Source organism: Haliaeetus albicilla, chromosome 3, assembly GCF_947461875.1.
Source record: "Haliaeetus albicilla chromosome 3, bHalAlb1.1, whole genome shotgun sequence".
NCBI classification, from domain to species: Eukaryota; Metazoa; Chordata; class Aves; order Accipitriformes; family Accipitridae; genus Haliaeetus; species Haliaeetus albicilla.
In genome coordinates this window covers 45,879,982-45,894,939 of record NC_091485.1, presented here as the reverse complement: position 1 = coordinate 45,894,939, position 14,958 = coordinate 45,879,982, and the positions used below count along the sequence as shown (strand labels likewise).

The window sequence follows — 14,958 nt, the reverse complement described above, 5'->3', positions numbered from 1 at the left end:
TACTATTATAATTGGTTTGATACAAGTCCAGAGTGGCCTTGCATACTTGGGAAAGGCTTTAAATGTAACAGGAGAGCTATGTTGCAATTGTGATATTAGGTACTAGAGGAGCAGTGCAGGGAATTTCAGCCGTCTGCCCTGTGCAAGGGGTTGTATCCACTTGGACTGGGAGAGGGAGTCAAGCGGCTCCCTGTGCTTGGCACCAGCCCCGCGAGCCCTGAGCGGAGGGACATGTGTGGATGTAGGCTTCTCCTTCACCTCTTCATTAAGGGCCACCTTCATGCACTTGTTCAAGCATACCACCTCCTCAGAGACAATTTTTAGAGCTAGGAGTGAGACTCCAGCTCCCTCTCTCGTGTTTGTAGTAGCTGAGAGGTTTCAGTCTCTAGTCTTAAGTTCTGATACGCAGTGACTGAGATGCAGCTCCTCTTTGTAGGCAGAGTTTAGTCAACAGAGCAGACCTTGCATATCAAGATCGGCACTATTTGCTATTTTCTGGTGTGGGTAATTTATCTCCTGATTTTTAATGTTCTCTTCACATGACTTGGTGCCTCCTTGGTTCTGCCTACAAACACAATAAATAACTGCTCTCCTATTGGCATGTCTCTAAAAGCAGAAAAGTAGCTGCTACCATTAAAAATAATAATAATTTTTAAAACCCCAAGGATCAGACAGCATCCTTCTTCTACATTACAGCAGCTAAACCTGATGCTTTTGACCTTTGATGCCTGTCTCACCATTGAGCCCAAGCTGGCTCCAGGACCATAGCAAAACTTGCAAGAGCTCCTGCTCACAAAGCCATTCCCTTTTGTCCTGGGTCTAATTTGCCTGCTGGGGATTTCTGTTCAAAGAATTTTACATTTATAAACTTTTATAAAGCATTCTTTTTTGAAAGAAAATCAATATATAAATGCATGCCAGAAAAGAAAGGATTTGCAAGAAATATTTTTTCTTTTTTTTGGTAAGAAAGGATGTGTTTTTATTAGAAGATCCTGTCTTTTCTTAAGTAACCGACATCCTTGTGGTGGAAGAGGTACAAACTGTCACACAAATTTTATGTCATGCTTAAATACTCATCAGTTGTCTCCTTTTCCTAGATCTCAGCCATGTACTCATCGGTGAGTAAGCCGGGACAGCCCATCAAGGCACTGGATTCTCCTTACACCTGTATTCAAGAAATTGCATCTCAGAGGTCCCCATCTATTTGCAGTGGCCTCTATGCAAGCGTGAAGGACTTTGAAAACACCCTAAATACTACCACTGTGCCTCAGTCAGCGGACAGACCAAACGGGGAGCTGGAGCCTGACTATGAAGCTATCCAGTCAGTGAGCCAAGAAGACAGGACCTTGTCTGTGCCTAACACAAACCACACTGCTCTTTCAGGAGAGAATGACTATGAGAGCATAGGGGACTTGCAACACCACAGAGATCTCACCAGACTTTAACTACTCCGGCAGGCAGATTTCTCCACTGGTATTTTCAAAGGAACATGTGAAACACAGAGAGGGGAGTGCTTCTCCTTTTGAGGAACGAAGCTAAGTAGAGAACAAAAGTTGTGAAGAAGCGGCATACGTTTCAGCCAGGGTATGACACCTGCTAGGTTATTCTGGGTGGTGGGTGGAGGCTCATGGGAAAGGGTATGTCAGGTCAGAATGACAACCAGGACAATGTAAAGACTTCTTTATTGTTAGCTCCAAGACAACCAGAATTTGAGAAGGAGTGCTATGCTTGTTGTCCCGATAGGATTACATACCAAAAAGACTGCCTTTACACAAAGCTAGCTTTTCATTTTAAGAGATTATTTTATGTCATTTGCTTCAAAGTGTTTTTCAAGCATCATTTTTCATTCAAGTTCGGGCATCCACAACGTTGAGCAAATCACGGATCATTGTACCTCAACTCAGACTTACTTTGCAGGGCTGGGGAAGGCATGCTCACTTCTGTGTCTTTGTGGGAGCTCTGTCCACATTCATTGCAACTAAAGTGCAAACAACAGCACTTCACAAGGGACCTACTCAAATGTACTTGAATTAATTCTGTCAGCTTTTTTTTTTAATGTCAAGGGCTGTAGAATGTGACTTGTAATATTTGAGATGTGTACTGGTATTTGTAGGTTTTTTGTTTGATTATTTGTGAAATACGCTTTAACATGGCAAGTTACACCCTTAGCGTTCTTGCTCTGTTCCCCTCACATGCACACATATACCTACACATACACACACCAGACAATTGTCAAGTTGCAAAAAGTTGTGCAAATGAATGCATTGGCATAATGTTTAGCCTAACCTTAATAGTGTTGAGTCATTTTTTGAAGAACTTTGCCCTTTTTTAAGACTTAAAATATTGTAATATATTTGTCTAGTTTATTGTATAGGGAAATGTACGTACTGTGTTGAGTGGATAATATTTTTTATTTTTACAACATATTTTTCATCTTCAAAGTTTTTGTAGATTAACTTACTGTTTTATGTAACAGGAGGAATCCCATTCTTTGGGCTTTATTTGGTTTTCTTTTACATTTTTTTCCTATTTCAGAAGTATGCAAATGAACAATTGCTTTTTTCTTTTTTGTCTTCTTGAGCAGGGGTGTTGAACATGCCTTGCTGTTTTTAAGCTCAAAATAATGGCGTCTATATAAAAGAACACTGCCAAAGGGCAAAAAAGAGGCAGAAAAGACAGTGGGATTTAGTCTGTGATAGCCACTGGTCCTCCTTGTTCCTCGGCTGAAGGAGCAGGAGGGCAACCAAGAACTTCTTGGGGCTCTGACAAGCAGTTTGAATGCCACTGGCTTTTCAAAGCTACCAAGTTATTCTCTTACGATTAAAAACAAAGTACAGTGCCTGGATGAAATAAGTAGGTACTGGGTTGATGCTTTTGTTTTCTACAAGAATAGTACAATGAATAGTACAGTAGTGCAAGAATAGTCCAACAGTAGAGAACTGACATTGTGTGATATGCATCTATACACAGTTATGTGTATGCATGTGCATACAGCCCCCTGTATATAAGCATACACATGTAATTTGGACACAAGTATAAATTATAGTCCAAACTTGCTAACATTCAAATACATTAAGATACAAAATATCTAGCATGTGCTTGAAGAATAGTTTATTTTTAATTCAAAATAAACAGCACATAAACTGAGGTTGGCTTATTCCATAGTAGCCAAAACAGGTTTAGTTTCAGCTCAGTTGGAACTGGGTTTTGATATACCAGATGAAGTCCATCTCAGATCACTGGCCAGCACTCAATATTACTTGGTACTATAAGAAGCAAACACAGATCTGGTTACACACATTTATTAGAAATAATAAGTGAAAGAAGTATACTGATTTTTGGGCTTCGCCTGTAAGTAGTACAGCTCTGAGGAGCAGTGCAAGTGCTCGGTCAAACTCTTCCCGCAGGGTGATTCAAACTTCATGGATCCTGACCTCATGCGACAGTGCAGCACACTTGATCTATGACTCTCTTCCTTTGAGGAGAAGCAGTTCAGACCAGTCTGCATCCATCTTGGTCTTGACCATGCTGCCATGCTTCCACAGCTGCACCAAACCCTTTGCTTCCACTTCATTGCAGTGCTTTTTAAAGCTGACTTCTGTCTTCCTTTCTGGAGTTTTTCCCTCAAAAAAAGTTTCTATTTCTGTTCCCTTGAATGTGAATTCATGAAGTTCACCTTTGACTGTTCTCTCCTTCTACTTCACACCGTTTAAGGCCAAAGATAAGATGCACCGTGTTTCGGAAGATCTGTTGTGCTAAGTCTGGAGAATTTCTGAAGTCCTTAGCTATGTGTTTGCTGTCTGTTCCTTGCTCAGGGGTACAGGTTTATATATGTAGTCCTCACTCTGACTCCTGCAACTTAGTGGCAGGCATACCTCAACTCCTGAAATTCCCAAATACATCTCAAGATGTAGTTATCCCTTAAGGATCGTCTTACTCGTTATATGGATGGCTGCTTGTGGAGAAACAGTAGCAACATGAGGTTTGTCAGGTTCACCAAATTCAATTTCAAGACCAATTTAAAGGTATGAGACAATGCCAGTTAACAATAGCAAAGAATAACACTGAACTCTTGATTGTAAAATTTTAAGGTGCAAAAGAAGAAATCAAACATCACTCTGGAAGTGCCCCCATCAGGATCAGCAAGTCAAAGGAAGGAGGGCTTCCTGGTCACTCTTTGCAGTCTTCCAGAGCAGGATTAAGAGTGTTGGTTTGGAGGAAGGGATGTGAGACTTGGCTCCTTCCTTCCTTTCTTTCCCCTGTTCTGACAGCTGCTCCTTGAGACACCCAGACTTCCCTTTTCCACATTGAAATCCCTCCCCCTCTCTTTTTCTTTTTTTTTTTTACTATTTTTAACCTGCCTCATACAGCCTTGCACTGGGAGCTGGTACTATGTCTGCAGTCCTGTGGTGCTGGCACATCCCTTCCCGTTTAAATGATTCTCAGGGTGGTCACAGCCTTTTCATCGTCCGCCAGACCCTCAGCGTGGTGGGGAAGGAGCTCAGATTTTGGATTGCTGCTTGCGGGATGTGTACTTGTCTTCAGCCGTTGAGACCCCTGCACATTGCACTCTTGAGAGCTGCAAAAACAAATTACCTTCCTGAACAAGGACACACAGGGGAGTCTGTAACTCCCCTACAATTTCCATTATATAGTCTAATGCTAAGGCAAAATATTTTAGAATTCAGTCCAAGGTTCTTAAGTGAATAATTACATCTCTTGACAAAGAATCAAGCTTCTGTTTTAGTTCCCTCTTCCCAGAAGTAAGATCTATTCTTATACAGCTGTTGCCAATGCTTTCTTTTCACTAATACATTGGATGGAAAGATTTTTCCAACAGTAATCTCCAAATAGATTAATCTGACTGTGAAGAAGAGGGAGTCTCTTCTGCTTGTCTCTTCATTGCTATTTTTGACCCTCTCACCATATCCCTAAAAAAAATATCAACATCCAAAATGAAGTATTTGTTACCTGGCAATCTTTTCTGGAGAAGCTTCACAGTTTATTTCTTTGCCTCTGTTTTTTGGCAGAACTATATAATAAGATCTCACATCACATTGCTACAGTAAGGCCAAGACAAGCTGTAATGTGGGTATAACTGCACTCGTGAAAAGGTCTTTTCTGATTTCCTTGTGGGAACTGGTAGAAATAGGAAATGGAGTTTGGATGTCTCTTCATGAATCTGTGTCTCCTGTGGGAGTTGTTCTCACCACATACCTAAACCAGTTCTCACCACATACCCAAACGAGCGCTAACCCCATACATAAACCAGTCATCCCTTTCTACCATGATGAGCGCAGAATTGCTTTCTCAGTCACAGAGAGAAATAGATTCTTTACAGATATCTGTAGCGCAGGCGTGTACCTAATTACCACGGTTAGATCAGCTATAGTGCCTTTTTTACTAAGTAGCTAGTACTTCCATACTCTTTTTCATACTGTGTTTGTTTTATTCAAAAGTACAAAGGGACAACCCCAATATTTACTTTTCTAAGTTGGAAACAGCTTTATAGAGACACATTAAATGTATTGGACCTTAATTAGCCCAACAATAGCAATAGTCTCCTACAAACATCCTCCAAAAAGCCCAGTAATGTAGCTACGATGACTAAGCTTTGCAATAAGAATTATCAGTCTTCTTTTGAAGAACCTAAGTTTTTCAACAGTGAGCATTCAGGGAGGTAGGTGGTGGTCTATGTCCACATCAACTGTGAACAATTTAGTTGCTTCAGTCTTTCTATTAATATCAATTGCAAGCTTGCTTACATGTAGCAGGATTCATGGAGGAATGAGTAGGTGTGGGGATTCATATTCATGAGTCACCCAGAGCTGGACCATCCCTGCAGTAGCAACTGGCTGAGGAGCAGCTACCTTGTTCTCTAAGCCCTTGTCTATCGTGCCTTCAGGGAATCCATCCTGCAGGGATTCTTCCGGGCTGCGTGCTTCTCCATGACTCCCTGATCAGCTCCTGTCCACTGTCTTGATCACAATTCTGTATACGCGGTGCTCTCTGTTCAACCTTTCAATGGTGCTTTTATAAGATGCTGGATAAATGGTTTCAATGTGCTTTCTGAAAGCTGATGTGTAAAGCTGTGACACGGAGTGCTCTCTCTAGTATTGTCTACTTCCCAGAACTTAGCGTTAACTGTGTTACTCTGACGACGAAAGGCTGACAGTGCTGCCCTGTCTCTTGTTCATCCCCCACACAACCAGAATGGAGTCATCATGTGAACAAGCCTAGGCTGGGCCACAGGTGTTTAAAGCCGCGATTCAGGCCAAGTGCCTTGGCTTGAAAGCAGCTAGGCATGAGTCTTATCTGTACAGTGTGGGATTGGAAACATCACAGTGCCCAGCTCAAGGACTTTTTTCTGTCTCCTATTGTGCGCATACATTTGTTTGCAATATGACTGTAAGAAATCCGTTTCTGCAACAAACATTTTAATTTGGGCCACACTCCAGTGGGGGACTTTTGCTGTTAGGCAAATTACCAGTTATTTCAGATGAGTGTTATTTATTTAGGTTGGAACATGCTTGAATAAGGCTGTTATGTGCCTCACAAGTAACTTGGTGCGTGTAGTCTACTGCAAAACAGGAGAACGCAGAAGGATCCTCAGCCTGTCAGATGTTCCTGTGGTGGTGTGCTGAAGACTTTCAAGGGCAGGGCTCTTTCTGGGAGCAGGGAGCATAATTGCTATTAATATGATTTCATATCCTGGTGCTGAAGTTGATTTGTAGCATCTCTTTTGGGATGATCATGGCGGAATACATTGCCAGAGAAGATCTCAGTCTCAAAAAAAAAAAAAAATCCCCCCAAAATTATTTTTATATCCCTTGCTAGCTAGCAACATGTGGTAAGGATTATGCTAAAGATAAATGCTATGGATGGAACGTCACAGAGATAAAAACACAGAGTTCCCTTTCTTCAAGGAGAGAGAACCCCTTGGTTGGGTGAGTATGAAAGATCCCAGGCTTACAAAAAGTATTAAACAACAAAAGTGTTAAACAAATGAATTGCCTATGTGGTAATGTTCCAGGAGTGCATTAGGGTATCACATATACTAGACACTGTTCTTTTCCTGTGGACAACAGAAAGATGAAAGCTTATTTGTAATTCAAGGTTCCCATTGATTAACTGATAAAACTTACTTTACATGTAAGCCAAAGGTCAGCAAGAGCGTCTACAGAATGTAGATGTATTAAAGCTAACGCTAAATGCTCCAGCTCAGGTGTTGTAAGCAGAATCGCTAGAACAATTTAATGCTCTGCTTGGTCTGACCTGCTCACATAGCTAACTCCGGCACTCCAATTTCCATAGCAAATGCATGGGTTATCTTTGTATTACATACCCATTGGCCTGTGCCCAGTCTACAGATAACATAAAACTTACAGTTCTGTTTTTTCAAGCTGTGAGGTTTTGTTTCTGGAGGTCTTCAGTTTGAAACTGGCAAGAAGGACAGTCACTACAAACATGATAGGAAAGTGCCTATGAATAAAGATGTTGCGGTGAGGGTAAAATGCTCACTGTTAACTGCACAGCAACTTGTTTACTGTATGTGGTACTCTCTTGCCATACACATTCCTAAATACTGGCTTTCATTTGTGATGATCATTTATTGTTATAATAGCACAGTTTGACAAGGTTTCCATCTCTGAAAATTCATTGTCTAATTTTAACTAGCATATGTTTGTTCCAGAAAATATAAAATGAGATTCTTTGTTCAGCTTAGAGGGCAGCTATTTTATTTCTTATAGTTTATGATAATGCAACAATCTGCCTAGATGATTTACAAAGTATGTAAGTATCACTTGACTTCAAAATGCTTCATTTGAGATTTCAGAATGCCTCCTGTTCACTACAAGACAATGTTACCAGCTCTTGTCATTTTAATCTTGTAATATTGGGGAGGGGGTTTTAAACCTTACAAATCTTATTACTTAAAAAAAAAAAGACAACATTGCTGATGTTTTGACTTCCTAATGTCTACGAAGAGACTCTCATATTTCAACTTTGAGCATAGGTTTTGGTGGATTTGGACTACCCTCTTACTTACAGAACTGCTCCTCCCCACCACGTTCAGTTGTCACCATCTGAGTATCTCTTTTGTCCCTGATGAAATACGGCAACTGTCCAGAGGGCACAGAAACTGCATCACGTAACACTTCTGAATGGGACCTTTTGAATGCGCCTGTGAGATTTAGGAGCCTGGACTTAAGTAAGTCAGATGTTTTGGGGAAATCACATCCTGTCTTGCAGGCTTCTGTGGAGGTCTTTCTTTCAAGGCAAGAAGTTCTGTAGCTTGCAAGCACTGAACCGACACGGAAAGATGTATGTAAGAGGTGGACTGGTACAATGTTTAAATAACTCCTAAGAGCACAAGAACCTTCTTTCTCACATGTCTGAGGGTAGTGGAATTCGGTCTTCGTCTCTGAGGCTATTTGAGAACAGTCACGTAACCAGTCTTCTTGGAACATCCTACCAGCAGACAAGCCTTTGAATGAGGATCTGGATCACTCTGGTGCCTCCTGAGTTTCCACACGTACCACGTTCATCACTTCCAGCAGGGCCTGTCTCTACCCTGTGGCAATGCCTACTTAGGAATGGCCCTTTGCTTCACAGTCCTGACCCCTTTAACTTAAGAAAGGGGGATATGAGCTGATTGTCCTCAGTCTGACTTGTCTGTCTAGATGAAAGTGTGCTAAGACCCTACCTGCAAACCCAGAAAAGAGCATTTGCTGTCAGGGCAAGACAGGTATAGCCTACTGCAGCAGCTAGGAAGAGAGAGGTAAAAGGAACAATAGCTAAGTTTCATTTGCACTTTGCGCGTGTCACAGACTACCTGTTTAGAAGATTTTTTACAGTAGAAAAAGTTACAGTTAAGGGACAAGTTGCCAAGAATCTCACAGGAGATGGAGGGAATTGTTTTTTCTTCTCAGTATTCCCTATACCCAAAGAGGCAGGGGCAAGTCCTCTCTGCCCCACCATGACGCAGTTTGCTGATCTTTTATCAAGCCTCCATATCAACAGAAATGAAATGAATAAATAAATTCTAAATACATGGGTTTGTTCTGTCATAAGCCCAAAATGGACAAATGTAGATGCGCTAATGTAAGTACCATGTGCAGATCTGGACTTGCACACATAGTTTTTAGCAAACCCCCCACCCAAACCCTAACTGGATTACTTTATTTAAATAGAATTATCTGCATGAGACAAGGGTGCAGGATTGGACCCTAAGACAGAGGAAGTTTGGCTTGGTGCTAGCTATTTTTTGTTTGTATTTTCAGTGAAATATATTTTCTTTCTTTTATATTAGTGAATTGATATGACTTCCACAGGAACAAGAAAAAATAGTCTGGTATATGGATAATCATCTCTAATAGCTATGACTGAAATCATGCCTCAGTAGGAGTCACTTTAAATTGGGTGCTATAGGAACTTAAGCATAAAATTGCTTTATATATGGAACATTGCATACTTAGAACATAGTGGATAAGTATTTGTAATACAGACACTTTCATTTATTTTATACATTGTTTTATAATGGAAAAAATATTTACTATTGGAATGGTTTTCCAGCAATGTTCTCTTACATAATGTTCTAGCAACAAACTGTGTTTCTGGACAACCATTTGATTCTCTGGTCACTGACACTGAACTGTGAAACATCCTCAAACCAGTATGAGCTTCTGAAAAGAGAGGATTAGAACTGTTTCTGGCTGTCTTAGTGTGGATACAGTTAAATATACTGTGTAGTTCAGATCTGTAGGCAGTGAGAGCAGTTCAAAGAAATGACTGTGCTATATAAACCTGGAGTCAGTGCATGCAGGCTTCCGAGATGGCACTAGCTGGGCTTTGTTTGCTACATGATGAGTTATTTGGCTTGCTACCTGTTTGAAATCAATATAGTTTTCTTAACACCACTGCAGACACTGAAATACTGTAGTTTTGCAGAATGTATGTTCCATAAATTATAGCTTGACTGTAATTGCAAGGCTTATCCTACTGTTAGTGCAGTTCAGATCCAACACCACATTGCATTTTGTAAATTGATAAATGCCATGAAATTCCTCTCAATATTTTGTAGTAGTATACACAAGTTGATGTAATTTAGTCATACCATTATTCCAAGAATCTTCATCGGATATTTCTAGCTAATTCAGCTTTTGGCTGCTGAAAGCACAGTAGGTAATTATGGTTATTTACTGTAAATGTAGACAAGTCTTATGTAAATATTTCAGGGGAAAAAAGCTACATAAACATATGAGGCAGTTATCTAAAAGTAAGAACATAGGTCAATGATATAAAATACAGGTTTTATTTATGTACAGTAGTATCCTGATATTGTTTATATGCAGAAAAAAAATCTTAAGATTCCGTACTGTATTCTCTGAAAGCTTTTAAAAGAGGCTCTGCCATTTTCTCTGGTTAATATATTTGCAAATAACTTTCATTGGAAATCCATGTAAATGATGTCAAATGGGGAACATGTTACATTGCAATGAAATTAGTTTAATTCAAAAATCCTGGCAAAATTCATTGGATTGAAATCTATATATAAATTCAATAGCCAGACAGAATAAAACATAATAAATAAGCTTTGTCTTTTGGTTTGGTTTTTTTAACCTGGGCCTCTTTTTGTTGTTTTCTTAAATATTTTATTCAGTCCTTGTAGTCACTTCCTCCTACAAGTCCTAAAATCTGCATTATTTGATAGAATTTTATTTGTTCTGGGCATTTTCTGCTGATTTCATTATCTGACAAGAACTATTAAGTCTTCTTTGTGTTATATAGCACCTTACTCCTCCCAAAGCCACAATCCTGTCAAGATTCAAGCATGCACACAACAGCACCAATTTTAAGTTGTCTCTAGACTAAAGTAGGAACTCCCATGAATATAGTGGCACTATGCTCTTTAATGCAGATAAGAATATTGGATTTGAGCCTTTGAAAGTTGTGCAGCTTTCAGCATTTTTAAAGGGCTGCAATTACCGGCCTTATGGATTATCTTCTGAAATTGCTATGGCATTCAATTCCTTTTTCTTTGCTAAAGATGCTCTCTAGGTAACGTTCCGCAGCCATTTGCTGCACTGCTCTGTCAATGGCAAGACTCTAATTTGTGTAGAAATACTTTGAGAACATCCTGAAGCATTTCAGAGGCAGCTGAGTTAGGACCACAGCTCAATATGTAACAGATTTCTGCATGTAATTCTAACACAAGGAAATGTCATCTTTTAAGCATGCCACTGGAGTGAGGCTTCTTTGTACATTAGAGCATGAGGCTGAAATGGTACCTAGCTGCTGGGACTCGCATTCTCCATCAGTTGCGCCTTCCTCCTCATTAATTACAGATAAGAGAAGAGCAGCTTTACCCAGTTAATACTAAGTAGTTACTGATAACAGGTTCCTGGAAAATTCACAGTGCAGCCACAGATTAGTCATGCTGACCTGGGAGGCTGAAAAATTTAGACTGGTACAGGCAAATAGTATCTGTTCGCTGTCAAGGTGATGGCTCTTTAATGGTTAATCAGGGTAAGTATATTTTAATACTTAAAGATATAAGGCTATAGGCCAAATAGGGGACTTGTAAAAATATAGAAAATGTCATTGAAAAATCATTCAGGATCTGATAGTTTAAAAGAAGATTGCTTTTTACTGAACATTTCATGGACTAAGAAGCTGCAAAATATGTAATTAGATATGGATTTTTTTTATGAAGTAACTGCTGAATATTACCCAATACAGGCTGTTCTGAAAGTGCATGCATTATTATTATTATTATTATTATCAAGATAACTGTATCACAAATACTAATTTTTTTTCATTCTTCATTCCAAACAGTTGCTATCAGCCATAAAATAGTTCTATTACAATGGCTAGCTTCAGGTTTGAGGCCAACCACACAGAACTATAAATGTGACTGGTTGAAATATTGAACAATTTGCCCAGATTCTGGCTAATCATGTAGCTGCATGCACGCACTTGGGAATAGAAAGTACAAGCATCTTTGTTCTCCACTGATCTTTGACATTGCTTAAAAGTAAAGCTTTAACCTAACGGGAGCTTGGTATGCAATCAGGAGTATACTGCAGTGACACCTGGTGTTTAAAATAGAATTATTCCCTCTGAAGTGTGACTGTCAATTTACTTTTAATTGGGTACATATTCACTCAAAGGCTCACAGTTCACCCTGTGTTCATGGAGCATAGCATTATGTTGAACTAGAAAGCATTGGAGCTAAAGCGTGGCTTGACATTACTTGGTAGAAAATGTATCTGACAGATTTGTTTCAAAAGCCCAAAATTGCAGTGACATGATCTTTCATGAATGGTTGTTCTTCCTAGCACTCTAGCTGACATGATACTTTATCACTGCTTCTCAGTTGGTTATTACACAAATGAGATTGACCCTTCATATAACTCACACAACTGGAATTTCCGTGCAGCCTTTGTGGAAGGACTGATAGGCAAGAACAGAGAACTGCCAGTTCAGGCAGAAACCAGGGATCTCATGTGTGTCGTGGTGCTAGCAAGCATATTAGAGCTACAACAGATACTTCTGAAATAGTCCTCGCTAAAGAGCTTATTGACCAAAGTAGTCAAGATCTGCATATTTACAGATGTGACTGAAATGGAATGTAAATCCCATCATCGGTTAACGTAATTAAGGATTACAAGGCTAATATAAGATAATAATAACAAAGATCATTATTATTAAGGACTACAGTTTACCACAAGATGAATAAAAATTAAGGAAGATCTGGTAGCAATCTGTATATTTAGGCTGCTGGACAATTTCTATTATGTAAAAGTTTTTTGTGACCTGTTCTGAGAAGTACATACATGCTTCACATTTATGTAGTTAATCTTGGAATTCTGGCAAGAACAAAACTCTAAGGCTATCATTGTGGTTTTCCTTTGTCCCATAAAATTCTGTAAGGGTTTGGCTGGGCTACAAAAGCCAGATTATCCTAAAAGTCCTTGTTTTCCTTCTTTAATTTTTCTGGGAAATGATGGGAGCCTGCAAAAAAAACCCCAAACCCTGAACCTGAGCTTTCTAATGCTGCACTTGTGCCTCAAGTCAAATGGCAGAGAGCCAAGCCTTGTCCAGCAGATACTCAAAGGCTAGCACTCAAACTAGCATTCAGAGGTCTTCTTCCTTTCTCCCCTGCAGCTTCTTTTCAGCAGCAAAGTACAAAGAAAAAAGATCTGGGCAAAATGAAGTCTGGATGGGATCTGAAGGGAGCAAACAGCTGCTGCTCCATGTAATGTAATGAGTCTTGTAACCCAGCAGCAGAACCAGCATTGTGCTGTTTCTGGGTTAGAGGACTGAGGCTGTCACTGGCTGAAGAAGAAAGTTATCAGTAGCTTGTCTTTAAAATACCTAGGAATTGATACAAAAAATGCCTGTATTAAAATTTAAGTCACAAATTCAAGCACTCAGAACATGAGGAAATGCTAGATTTCCAGTTGTTCAGATAAGCTCAGTTCTTTCCCCAGTGCACTCACAGAATGGTTGAGGTAGGAAGGGACCTCTGGAGGTCATCTGGTCCAACCCCCTGCTCAAGCAGGGACACCCAGAGCTGGCTGCCCAGGACCATGCCCAGATGGCTTTTGGATATCTCCAAGAATGGAGACTCCACAACCTCCCTGGGCAACCTGTGCCAGTGCTCAGTCACCCACACAGTGAAAAAGTGTTCCCTGATGTTCAGAGGGAACCTCCTGTGTTTCAGTGTGTGCCCCTTGCCTCTGGTCCTGTCATGGGGCAACAGTGAAAAGAGCCTGGTTGTGTCTTCTTTGCAGCCTCCCTTCAGGTACTTCTAGACATCAATAAGATCCCACTCTTCTCCAGGCTGAACAGTTCCAGCTCTCCGAACCTTCCCTGACAGGACAGGTGCTACAGTGCATTCATCATCTTTGTAGCCTTCGTTGGATGCTCTCAGTATGTCCATATCTCTCCTGTACTGGGGATCCCAGAACTGGCCCCAGCACTCCAGGTCTGGCCTCACCAGTGCTGAGTGGAGGCGCAGGATCAGCTCCTTCCACCTGCTGGCAATACTTTGTCCAATGCAGCCCAGACTACCATTCACCTTCTTTGCCACAAGTGCAAATTTCTGGCTCGAGTTCAACTTGGTGTCCACCAGGACCTCCACACCTTTTCTGCAAAGCTGCTTTCCAGCTGGGCAGCCCCCAGCATGTACTGGTGCCTTGGGTTGTTCCTCCCCAGGTGCAGGACTTCACATTTCCCTTTGTTGAACTTCATGAGGTTCCTGTTGGCTCCTTTCTCTAGCCTGTCAAGGTCCCTTTAGATGTCAGTATGACCGTCCGGTGTATCAGCCACTCCTCCCTGCTTTGTGTCACCTGCAAACTCCTCCCAATCACTTTATTGTCTTACATGGGCCTGCTTCCACCTTCTATAGGCTTCCTTTTTGTGTTTGAGTTTTACCAAGAGCTCCTTGTTCACCCATGCAGGTCTCCTGGCTTTTTTGCCTGACCTCCTGCTCCTTAGGATGGACCACTCTTGACCTTGGAGGAGGTGAGGCTTGCATATCAATCAGCTTTCTTGGACCCCTCTTCCCTCCAGGGCCTTATCCCATTGGACTCTTTCAAGCAGAACCCATCCAGCCACCTCACTCACCAAATAAGAGGATTCTTGTGGAAAAGTATTATTGTGACCTTATTTTCAATTACTTCATCTTTAATTGCTTGATCAGATGTGGGTTTTTTTGGGCACAGAAACTGTCTCAGTGAGTTTTAAGCATATAGCAAGAAACTGTATGAAGTACCTGAAGGTACTTGTAAATCTGAGATGTCTTTCCCTCCAGATTTTGAAGCCTAGGTAACACTTAAAGGTTTGGTACATGACTGAAAGATGTTGATTGCCACATGCCTGTGACATGTCTGTAGGTGACACTATAAAGACTGCTAAGTGGAAAGATAAGCTGACAAGGATCCTGTCCTT

General features: G+C 40.7%; 1 protein-coding gene across 4 annotated transcripts in view; it reads left to right on the top strand.

Annotated features, from left to right (window-relative positions):
• PAG1 (phosphoprotein membrane anchor with glycosphingolipid microdomains 1) overlaps positions 1 to 10,606 on the top strand; it is a 116,511-nt gene extending 105,905 nt beyond the window's left edge. For all 4 annotated transcript variants that reach the window (XM_069779571.1, XM_069779568.1, XM_069779570.1 and 1 more), the window contains one exon: positions 1,098 to 10,606. In XM_069779571.1, the coding sequence (XP_069635672.1) occupies positions 1,098 to 1,445 (348 nt within the window). In that variant the 3' untranslated portion in view covers positions 1,446 to 10,606. The remainder of the gene's footprint in view (positions 1 to 1,097) is intronic.
• The last annotated feature ends 4,352 nt before the right edge of the window (positions 10,607 to 14,958 follow it).